The 12,174-nt window shown below is 49.0% G+C and overlaps 1 protein-coding gene across 3 annotated transcripts in view; it reads right to left on the reverse strand.

Moving 5' to 3' along the window:
• Positions 1-12,174, reverse strand: part of frmd8 (FERM domain containing 8) — a 36,732-nt gene that overhangs the window by 7,755 nt on the left and 16,803 nt on the right. For all 3 annotated transcript variants that reach the window (XM_085976247.1, XM_085976246.1, XM_085976248.1), the window contains 3 exons: positions 11,905-12,123; positions 8,924-9,047; positions 4,960-5,109 (listed from right to left, as the gene is read on the reverse strand). In XM_085976247.1, the coding sequence (XP_085832373.1) occupies positions 4,960-5,109; positions 8,924-9,047; positions 11,905-12,123 (493 nt within the window). The remainder of the gene's footprint in view (positions 1-4,959; positions 5,110-8,923; positions 9,048-11,904; positions 12,124-12,174) is intronic.

Below are 12,174 nucleotides of genomic sequence, written 5' to 3' on the forward strand. Positions count from 1 at the left end.
CACTCCCTCCATGGCAAGAACATCCTTCCTCAGAAAAGGTGACCAAAACTGCACACAATACTCAAAGTGCAGTCTCACCAAGGCCCTGTACAACTGCAGCAAGACATCCTTGTTCCTGTACTCGAACCCTCTCGCTACGAAGGCCAACATACCATTTGCCTTCTTAACCGCCTGCTGCACCTGCATGCTTACCTTCAGCGACTGGTGCACAAGGACACCCAGGTCTCGTTACACTTCCCCTTCTCCCAATCTATTGCCATTCAGATAATAATCTGCCTTCCTGTTTTTGACACCAAAGTGGATAACCTCGCATTTATCCACATTATATTGCATCTGCCGTGCATCTGCCCAATCACCCAACCTGTCCAAATCACACTGTGGCAAATGATGACATCCTAACTGCTGGTCTGGCTGAGCCCAGCACAGACTGGGGGACTGAAGATGGGATTCTCCTGGTCGGTTTGGCACAGTACAACACCAGGCCATGCCTTCACCCTACTTGGCTATTCTGGGAGATTTGGGGCAATTGGGCACTCTTTCTTTCTGTATATAAACGGCGTCAAAACATTGAAACTTTACACCCAAAGTTGTTGGTCCACATATTTTAAAATAATTACAGGCTTAATCTTCCATTTAGCTGGTCAAAACATTCGCCTGTATTTAACGACATTTCCATTATTCTCCCCCCAACAGTTAAATTTAAAAAAAACTTCACTCCTTTTAAAAACAAGAAAAAGTACAAAAGGCTGGAAATTTGAACTAGAAACAGAAAACGCTGCCAACACGCAGCAGGACAATCTGCCGAGAGAGAGAGAGAGAGAGAGAAAAGACAGGCTAATGTCTCGGGTGGTGACAGGATTGCCAGGACCAAAGGCCAGACAGATGGCAAGGCTGGTGGGCGAGGAGCGTGGGTTCGAAAGCAACGCTTAAATATATAAAAGGCAAATTGTTTCTACTAACATCTGGCCTCAAAATTCAACAGGTATAGGGGGATATATTTATTTCAATGCTCCGTCTCGCGGTCGACATTTCTTAGTTTCTTCCCTCGTGGCAGATCCAGACCGAGGGCCTTGGACTTTATTCCCAATGCATAGAATTACAGAGAATGTACAGCACAGAAACAGGCCATTCGGCCCAACTGGTCTATGCCGGTGTTTATGGCCCACACGAGCCTCCTCCCGCCCTACTTCATCTCACCCCATCAACATATCCTTCTGTGTTGATGTACAGAGGGACCTGGGTGTCCTTGTACACCAGTCACTGAAAGCAAACATGCAGGTGCAGCAAGCAGTTAGGAAGGCAAATGGTATGTTGGCCTTCATAGCAAGAGGATTTGAGTACAGGAGCAAGGATGTCTTACTACAGTTATACAGGGCCTTGGTGAGACCACACCTGGAGTACTGTGTGCAGTTTTGGTCTCCTTACCTAAGAAAGGATATACTTGCCATAGAGGGAGTGCAGCGAAGGTTCACCAGCCTGGCTCCTGGGATGGCAGGATTGTCGTATGAGGAGAGATTGGGTCGACTAGGCCTAGAGTTTAGAAGAATGAGAGGGGATCTCATTGAAACGTATAAAATTCTGACAGGGTCAGACAGACTGGATGCAGGGAGGATGTTTCCTCTGGCTGGGGGGGGGGGGTCTAGAACGAGGGGTCAGTGTCTCAGGATACGGGGTAGGACATTTAGGACTGAGATGAGGAGAAATTTCTTCACTCAGAGGGTGGTGAACCAGTGGAATTCTCTACCACAGAAGGCTGTGGAGGCCAAGTCAATGAACAAATTTAAGGAGATAGATAGACATCTAGACACAAAAGGCATCAAGGGGTATGGGGAGAGATGGAGAATATGGTAGAGATAGAGGATCAGCCATGATCATATTGATTGGTAGTGCAGGCTCGAAGGGCCTACTCCTGCTCCTATTTTTCTATGTTGCTATGGTTTCCTTTCTCCCTCATGTGTTTATCCAGCTTCCCCTTAAATCCATCGATACTATTCGCCTCAACCACTCCCTGTGGCAGCGAGTTCCACATTCTCACCACTCTCTGGGTAAAGAAGTTTCTCCTGAATTCCCGATTGGATTTATTAGTGACGATCTTATAGTGACAGCCCCGAGTTCCACAAGTGGAAACATCTCTTGTACATTTGATACTTATATTAATTTCAGTATGTATGTGACAATCGGCCCATGGTTCCCAGCGGTAGGTACTTACTTGAGCTCTTGTTTCCAGGACTGGCTGCTCCTCCCCTGGGTGACGGTGCTGAGCAGGTCGAAGACCTGGTGGTTTTGCAGTTGTTAACTCAGTTTGAATCAGCCCACTTTTGAGATTTCCCGTTAAACCTGGGACTTGCGCTGCGCGGCTTACATTAAAACAAAAAGGCAGTTGGGCTAAAAGCCGGATAAGTGGCGAACCTGCGGAGCCGCCCGTCAGCAAGTTACCAGGTCACTTCACCGGCTAGTGAGTATGATGTGAGAAGAGGGTTTAGCTTCCTCAGGCAACGCGCTGGTTAACACGTGGGGGGAAAGATTCAGTATCGCCCCGTTTGGGACGCCGTTGTCGGTCGTGCGCAAAGTTTAGCGCCTGGCGCTAATTATCGCCTCTGACAGCAAACTTGGCTTTTATCGCCCCTGGAGGTGATTGGAGCGCTAAATCAGGTGCTTCACACCTGTCTTAAGGCGCAAAGGCCGAGGAGCGAGGCGCTACCTCAGAGCGCTGGCGAAGCAAGGAAGGGCAAATCAAAATGAACCTGCAAAGTGCTGCTCAGTACCCAAAACTCCTTCACACAGCGTTGAATCTCTCCAGAAGTCTCTCTCTCTCTCTCAGAATGCGTGGTGCAAAAATGTCACCGACAAAAAAAGGCAGGAAGCGGTCGCCTTTAAATAGCGCTCCCCCAGTCCCTTCCTGACCGCAAAACGCTCCCCTCAACCTGTCGTTGCTAGCGGCAGGCGGTAAGGCAGGGGGCGCCACTCAATATCCGGTCCGGGGCGCTACCGGGGAGTTGTGCACTCGACTGACGTCACAATCTGCTGGCGCAGGAGATCGTGGCGGTAGTGTTTAGCGCCGCCGCAAAATGTCTAGTTAATTTCGCGAGCGGCGCAAACATCGCCGCGCCCGGGCGCTAGTTGCTTTGCGCCCTATTAGCGCCCTCTTAAAGCGCTAACAGGAGGTGCAAACCAACTGAATTTTTCCCCCCGTGGAGTTTAAACACAGGCCATTTAAAGTGGTCTCTAACCTGATTATTCTAAACTGGTTAGCATCGCGCAAAGCGAGTGCGTGTGAATGCATTAGCCAGTGTTTCATCAGGAAGTTAAACACCAACATGTTTACACTCTGTAAATATTCGGTCATTAGATTCAAAAGGAGATAGCAACCCAACCCCCAGAGATAACAGTAGTGAATCAGCCGTGATCTCACTGGATGGCGGAACAGGCTCGAGGAGCTAAATGGCCTCCTCCTGTTCCTATAATGGTAATGGCAGAGTGTGAGGCAGTTCTGGGAACAGTTACTTTCAGGGCCAATAGGCTAAAATGTCACTTCCTTGCCACTGGGGCCATCCTGAACTCCCCGCCCCCTCTCTTGCCTGAGGTGGGACATTCCTACTCTTCCTCATTCCTATCCCGCAAGACACACCCTTGTGAATTTCTCCTCATCTCAGTCCTAAATGGCCGAGCCCTTATCCTGAGGTGGTTACTCCTGGTTCTAGACTCCACAGCCAGGGAAAACATCTACCCGGTCAAGCCCTGTAAGAATTTTGTATGTTTCAATGAGATCACCTCTCATTCTTCTAAACTCTAGAGAATATAGGCCTAGTCTACTCAATCTCTCCTCATAGGACAATCCCCCCATCCCAGGAACCAGTCTGGTGAACCTTCGCTGCACTCCCTCTATGGCAAGTATATCCTTCCTTAGGTAAGGAGACCAGAACTGTGCACAATACTCCAGGTGTGGTCTCACCAGGGCCCTATATAATTGCAGTAAGACGTCTTTACTCTTATACTCAAATCCTCTTGTAATAAAGGCCAACATACCATTTGCTTTCCTAATTGCTTGCTGTACCTGCATGTTAACTTTCAGTGATTCGTGTACAAGGGCACCCAGGTCCCTCTGAACGCCAACAGTTCCCAATCTCTCACCATACTCTACTTTTCTATTGTTCCTACCAAAGTGGCTAACTTCACATTTCTCCACATTATATTCCATTTGCCATGTTCTTGCCCACTCACTTAGCCTGTCTATATCCCCTTGAAGCCTCCTTGCATCCTCTTCACAACTTAACATTCTCACTCAGCCTTGTATCATCAGAAAACTTGGCTATATTACATTTGGTCCCCTCATCCAAATCATTGATGTCGCCCTTGCCCTATATGTTGGCTCTTAACTGCCCTCTGAAATGGCCTAGTTGTACAAACTGTGGGAGTGCCTTCGCCACGAGGACTGCAGCGGTTCAAGGCAGTGGCTCACCACCACCTTCTCAAGGGGAATTAGGGCACGGGATGTGGGCAATAAATGGTGGCCTTGCCAGCGACGCCCACGTGAACGAATTTTTTAAAAAAAACAACAGCGCCTGCAGTCAGCACACACCTCAAGGCTTAAAATTGCTCCCCGAGGCAGTGATTAGGTCATTTAAAAAAGAAATAAGTGGATAGGCATTTCAAAAAAATCTAAAAGTATATGGAAATGGGATTAGGTTAGATAGCTCCACTTCAACACTGGTGCAAGAGCAATGGGCCGAATGGCCTCCTTCTGTGCTGTAATATCTATGATTCTATTGGATATTCTGCAGTCAGAGCCCCCAATAAACACACATTTCTACCTCGAGTTCACACTCGCTTCTTGAAATGAGACCCAACACTACAGCAGCTCACGGCTGTCAAAAGCTTTGAAGAATGCGTGTGGGTTTGCAAACTCTAGAGACGCCATCGCTGTATTGTAAACAAGGAATGCGGCCATCGCCTCGGTACCTGTTTGGAATAGATCTTCAAAAGCTTGTTCACCACGGCTCCTCCCTCCTCCCCGTCAAACTCCAGCCACAAGATGCCATCGGCGTCCTCGTCCTCCGAGGCCGTGTATTCCCAGGAGAGCTCGTGAAAACACAGGGCCAAGAGCACGCACTGAAAAGAGCGGAAATGAAGACTCGGCATCAATTACTCTCTCAATCAACGCCTGCATTAATTGCCCTCGGGCCTGATTTGTGGGCCTTTTTTTTGGGGCCAATTTTCTCTCCTCCTCTCTTGAAGGCTCCTTGGAAACAGTTCCATTAACACAGGGCTTCCCCTCCAGTCGCAGAGGACGCTGGATACAGATCAGGGGCTTGAATTTCCAAGCCCCGTGGAGGCGGGAGTGGGGGGAAAATTGCAGAACCGGGGGGCACGGACCCTTCCTGCCCCCAACCTGCCTCCATGCCCGTTTCCCGGGAGGCGGGTACCCGACCTGTGCTGGGAGCCGCCTCCCCGAGGCGGGAGGGGGATTAGTGCCAATTAACTGCCTGTTAACAGGCAGTTTTTGGCCTAATCCCTATTTTTAGCCCTGAAGTGTGGGCTGCCCGACGGCTCCGAACCACGCCAAGTTAGCGAGGTGGACCGTCGGGCTGAAGGGTTCGAGATGTCCGGTGTTCAGGTGAGTGATGGGTGCATGAGTGCAGAGGTCAGTGTGTTTGGTGTGTGTAAAGTGTTTAAATAAGTTTTACTTACCTTCACTTACTAATGCACGCTTCCTTCCTTCAGGTCTCGGGAGTCCCTCATCTCACCGGCACAGAAAGCAGAATGGCCGCGAGCTGTCAAAAGTTGCAGCATTCTGCTTTCTGTTCTGGAGAGATTTCTAACTGAGTCTGTGGAGGAGGACTCAAGTTAGAAATCAGATTGTCAGTGTTTGACAGCTTCACAGAGCTGTCAAACGCTGATATTTCATCTGTCAAAAGCTCTTGACAGATGAAATGTCAATCCCTGACGTCACCTGTTACCGGGTGTCCCTTAATTGGCCCGCTGGGCGGGCTCAACAAGGTCAATCAAGGGAAAATCGCGTGGGTTGGCCACAAATCAATGGAAGCGGGACTACAACTCAAAAAGTGGGAGTCCCGCCTCCAACACGTCCCCATTGACAAAATCCAGCCCCAGGTGCGCGAACTTCGACTGAATTTCCCCCCCCCCCCCACTCTCTGTAGACCAGTGGGTACCGAGCCTATCTGTAGCATTCAACTGCTGCCCAGTAAATGACCTAACTCAGCATCAAACCAAGGGCCTTCCTGCACAGCTTAGTACTGCACTGGGCAATGCCTCCCTCAACTACTACAATAGCAAAACACTGCGGGTGCTGGAAATCAGAAATAACAACAGAAAATGCTGGAAACACTCAGCGGGTCAGGCAGCATCCGTGGAGAGAGAAACAGAGTTAACGTTTCAGGTCGATGACCCTTCGTCAGAACTGGAAAAAGTTAAGAGAAGTAACAGATTTTTACTCGCCTCCGTTCAGTCCGTAAGGGGGACCCCGAGCTTTCGGTCGCCTGTCACTTTAATTCTCCACTCCACTCTGATCTCTCCATCCTCGACCTCTTGCATTGTTCCAATGAAGCTCAACGTAAGCTCGAGGAACAGCACCTCATCTTCCGATTAGGCACTTCACAGCCTTCCGGGCTCAACATCGAGTTCAACAATTTCAGATCATAACCTCGGCCCCTATATTTTGTTTTCCTTTTATCTTTTCTCTCAAATGGCAGCTGCTGACGATTCAGCCGTTACCAGTTACACCTCATCTAGAGTCATCTTTTGTTTCTTAACTTGTACCATTACCATCTCCTTTGGCCTCGCACCTTCATCCCTTTTGTCTTTTAATCTCTCCTACCTTCCAGCCTATCACAGACCTTCCCTTTTGTTCTTTCCTCCTCCCCCTCCCCCCTTTCCCTGCCAAACACTTGCTTAAAAACCAGTCACTTCTCTAACCTTTTCCAGTTCTGACGAAGGGTCATCGACCTGAAACGTTAACTCTGTTTCTCTCTCAACGATGCTGCCTGACCCGCTGAGCGTTTCCGGCATTTTCTGTTGTTATTTCTGCCTCCCTCAACTAGAAGATTTACACAGAGCAGTCTCGAGGGGCCGTATGACCTACACCTGCTCCTAATTCTTATATGTTCATATGCCACTGCGCTCCACCCTACGCCCCAACACAGTTTCGCCATCAGCCTCTTTATTTGACAATGGATTACACCAAAAACAGCACCTTCTCTCAAGGCGGGAAGAAGAATTGCAAATACTATCCTCAAAAGGTAAAGAATGTCAGCACGGGTAAGATACAGAGTAAAGCTCCCTCTACACTGTCCCCATCAAACACTCCCAGGGCAGGTACAGCACGGGTTAGATACAGAGTAAAGCTCCCTCTACACTGTCCCCATCAAACACTCCCAGGGCAGGTACAGCATGGGTTAGATACAGAGTAAAGCTCCCTCTACACTGTCCCATCAAACACTCCCAGGGCAGGTACAGCACGGGTTAGATACAGAGTAAAGCTCCCTCTACACTGTCCCATCAAACACTCCCAGGGCAGGTACAGCACGGGTTAGATACAGAGTAAAGCTCCCTCTACACTGTCCCCATCAAACACTCCCAGGGCAGGTACAGCACGGGTTAGATACAGAGTAAAGCTCCCTCTACACTGTCCCATCAAACACTCCCAGGGCAGGGACAGCATGGGTTAGATACAGAGTAAAGCTCCCTCCACACTGTCCCATCAAACACTCCCAGGGCAGGGACAGCACGGGTTAGATACAGAGTAAAGCTCCCTCTACACTGTCCCCATCAAACACTCCCAGGGCAGGTACAGCACGGGTTAGATACAGAGTAAAGCTCCCTCTACACTGTCCCATCAAACACTCCCAGGGCAGGTACAGCACGGCGTTAGACACAGAGTAAAGCTCCCTCTACACTGTCCCATCAAACACTCCCAGGGCAGGTACAGCACGGGTTAGATACAGAGTAAAGCTCCCTCTACACTGTCCCCATCAAACACTCCCAGGGCAGGTACAGCACGGGTTAGATACAGAGTAAAGCTCCCTCTACACTGTCCCATCAAACACTCCCAGGGCAGGGACAGCATGGGTTAGATACAGAGTAAAGCTCCCTCCACACTGTCCCATCAAACACTCCCAGGGCAGGGACAGCACGGGTTAGATACAGAGTAAAGCTCCCTCTACACTGTCCCCATCAAACACTCCCAGGGCAGGTACAGCACGGGTTAGATACAGAGTAAAGCTCCCTCTACACTGTCCCATCAAACACTCCCAGGGCAGGTACAGCACGGCGTTAGACACAGAGTAAAGCTCCCTCTACACTGTCCCATCAAACACTCCCAGGGCAGGTACAGCACGGGTTAGATACAGAGTAAAGCTCCCTCTACACTGTCCCCATCAAACACTCCCAGGGCAGGTACAGCACGGGTTAGATACAGAGTAAAGCTCCCTCTGCACTGTCCCATCAAACACTCCCAGGGCAGGAACAGCACGGGTTAGATACAGAGTAAAGCTCCCTCTACACTGTCCCATCAAACACTCCCAGGGCAGGTACAGCACGGGTTAGATACAGAGTAAAGCTCCCTCTACACTGTCCCATTAAACACTCCCAGGGCAGGTACAGCACGGGTTAGATACAGAGTAAAGCTCCCTCTACACTGTCCCAGAAACGTACCTTAATGCCAACCTCAATAGTACAAGCAGTGCAACAACGCAAGATTTGAATTTCTCACAATGGCTGTATCCTTGTGGTAGCAGTGCGTGGTTGCCTAATTAACTATAAGTGATGAGAGCTGGGGGTGGATTGGATCATATGGCACTGAAGTAAATGGACCATTTTTGAAGTGGCGCCATAGTCCCATACGTCTTTTTTCCCCCCCAACCAGCAGGATGACAATTAAAATTGCTTAAATAACATTAAATGTTACCTTTTCCTTACTGTCCATGACAGACACACCATCCAGGCTGATCGCTACGGTTACCAGCTTTCGGCCATTCCGGTGCAAGAAGCTCTGCACGGGTTTGTCAATCTCCCCTGCGAATACTGCAGAGCTGAAACCACAAGAGTCAGAGGGTGAGAGCAGTGCAGGGCAACGGAGCAAACCACTCACTCACTATACTACACCTGGGAGAACTGTGAACAGGTCTGTTCTCCATACTATAAAAAAGGATATAGAGGCACTGGGGGAGGTACAAAAGAAATTTACAAGGATGATAGCAAGACTGAGAGCTTAGAACCATCAGGAAAGGTTGCAGGCTGGGGCTCTTTTCTCCAGAAGGGGTGACCTGACAAGAGGTCTTCAAAATAGAGACATAGAAAAATAGGAGCAGGAGTGGGTCACTCGGCCCTTCGAGCCTGCTCCGCCATTCAATGTGATCATGGCTGATCCTCTATCTCTACCATATTCCCCCTCTCCCCCCATGCCTCTTGATGCCTTTTGTGTCTAGAAATCTATCTACAGGAAACTTTCGTTTAACCAGAGGTTAAAAGTCCAGAAAGTTCTATCTACCGGCAAAATTCAGGAGCCGTTTTCTATAAGTTTTTTTTACTTCTCGTTGCTTTTTTTTCTCCCCCAGTCAGGCTCTGCAAGGTCTGTAGCTAAGCAACAGCTTCAGCTAGAGATGCTTGCAGCTGCAGCCGACTGTTTTGAAGCTGTTGCTAAGCAACAGGGTTTGTTGATTCACACGGAGCTGAAAAGCTCTGTATGTTTTAACATTAACGTTGGTTTATACGGTAGTTTTGATCTAATGGCACCAGCTTGGTCCCGTCAGTGCCGGATACCAGAAAGTTTCCTGTAACTCCTTCTTAAATAAATTTAGTGACTTGGCCGCCACAGCCTTCTGTGGTAGAGAATTCCACAGGTTCACCACCCTCTGAGTGAAGAAATTTCTCCTCATCTCAGTCCTAAATGTCCTACCCCGTTATGAAAATTATGAAAAGGTTGGATAGGGTAGACTCGAGAGGGTTCAACATACAGTTGGATGCCGTGTGGGGCTAGTCGGGGTTCGCTCGATGGGCCTTTGCCAATCATTGAGTTTCTCCTAGATTCTTGTCTCACCACAATAGAGTGAACTCATAGACTGTGGAAGAAACTAGACTGACAGGCTGCGCCACCTTCTCATCCCGCATTACAAATTACAAAGGCATATCGACCACAGTGAATGGGCAAAACTGTGGCAAATGTTTTTCAGTGTAAGCAAATGTGAAGTCATCCACTTTGGACCTAAAAAGGATCAAACAGGGGACTTTCTAAATGGTGAAAAGCTAAAAACAGTGGAGGTCCAAAGAGACTTGGGGGTCTAGGTACTTAGATCATTAAAATGTCATGAACAGGTACAGAAAATAATCAAAAAGGCTAATGGAATGCTGGCCTTTATATCTGGAGGACTAGAGTACAAGGGGGTAGAAGTCATGCTGCAGCTGTACAAAGCCCTGGTTAGACCACACCTGGAGCACTGTGAGCAGTTCTGGGCACCACACCTTAGGAAGGATATATTGGCCTTGGAGGGAGGGCAGCGTAGGTTTACCAGAATGATACCTGGACTCCATGGGTTAAATTACGAGGAGAGAATTACACAAACTAGGGTTGTATTCCCTGGAATTTAGAAGGTTAAGGGGTGATCTGATCAAAGTTTTCAGGATATTATGGGGAACAGATAGGGGTAGATAGAGAGAAACTATTTCCGCTGGTTGGGGATTCTAGGACTAGGGGGGCAGAGTCTAAAAATTAGAGCCAGACCTTTCAGGAGTGAAGTTAGGAAACACTTCTACACACAAAGGGTGGTCGAAGTTTGCAACTCTCTTCCACAAAAGGCAATTGATGCTAGATCAATTGTTCATTTTAAATCTGAGATTGATAGGTTTCTGTTAACCAAAGCTATTAAGGGATACGGGGCAAAGGCAGGTACCTGGAGTTAGATCAGCCTTGATCTCACTGAATGGCGGAACAGGCTCGAGGGGGCTGAATGGCCTCCTCCCATTCCTATGTTCCCAAGGAATGGGATTGATATCCGAAAGGCTGTGCCACATTCTGTGCTCTCTTCCCTGCGGTGTCTTGCGTAGTTACACAAACACACAGAGAAGCACAACTGGAATTTGATTTTATGCTGCATCAGTAGGAAGCATAACTTCCTGTGTACTCACTGCACCGCATTAAGTAGGATGAGATGGCAACATCAGCAATTCAATTACAGGAAACTCTTTTTTATCCAGCACTGACGGGACCGGCGTGGTGCCGGTTGATCAAAAAGTCCGGATTACAGAGAGGTATACTTACCAAGGTACGAGCGCCCCGTACACAGCCACAGGTGCAGGAGCCCCGGTTACACGGCACTTGTGCAGGAGTCCCGGTTACACGGCCACAGGTCCAGGAGTCCCTGTTGCACGGCCACAGGTGCAGGAGCCCTGGTTACACGGCACTTGTGCAGGAGCCCCGGTTACACGGCCACAGGAGCCCTGGTTACACGGCACTTGTGCAGGAGTCCCGGTTACATGGCCATAGATCCAAGAACCCCAGTTACACGGCCACTAATATAAAGTAAAAACTTACCTGAACCTACTGCTGAATTTTGCCGGTTAAGAGAGATTTCCGTATATTTAGGTGCCGGTTAAAAGAGTTTCCTGTATAACCTCATTTTTCAAATTATGAAATGCTTTCTGTCTTCTACGGAAGGTGCCGACTCGTGCTGCAGTACAGCTGTAGTCTCCAGCCACCAGCAGAAGTGAGGTAACATCCTGAAAAGGGGACAGTCTTCATGTGTGAGACGAGACAGCAGGGTTTGGCCAGATGATCTTCGATATTCTATGGAACACAAGCCTCGTCTATGTTCTCATAACCCTTTTAAATTCCTTACTCTCTCATTAGGAGCACCCCCCCCCCCCCAAACCCTCCGTGTCCACATAGCTTACCCATAGTACTGCAGCAGGTGACACTTCTGCAGATACTCGCGGTAGTACAGCTTCAATGCCTCCGACTCCTCACACGCTGCATTGTCCACCAGCTGCCTGAAGGACGCCAGGAGCCCCTCTTCAGTGCCGTGCTGCTTGGCTCCTCGGGGTCGGAACGCCGCCAGGAACCCGCCGTGCTTCTTGCACAGGTGAGTGGGGAGGAACAAGTCAAGTTTCTCCCTGAAAAGATTTCACAACAGGTTAACCCCAAGGGGGAGATCAGCTAATGGT

The sequence above is a fragment of the Somniosus microcephalus genome, unplaced genomic scaffold, assembly GCF_052327205.1.
Source record: "Somniosus microcephalus isolate GS21.2 unplaced genomic scaffold, FLI_Smic_1.0 unresolved_chr2, whole genome shotgun sequence".
NCBI lineage: Eukaryota > Metazoa > Chordata > Chondrichthyes > Squaliformes > Somniosidae > Somniosus > Somniosus microcephalus.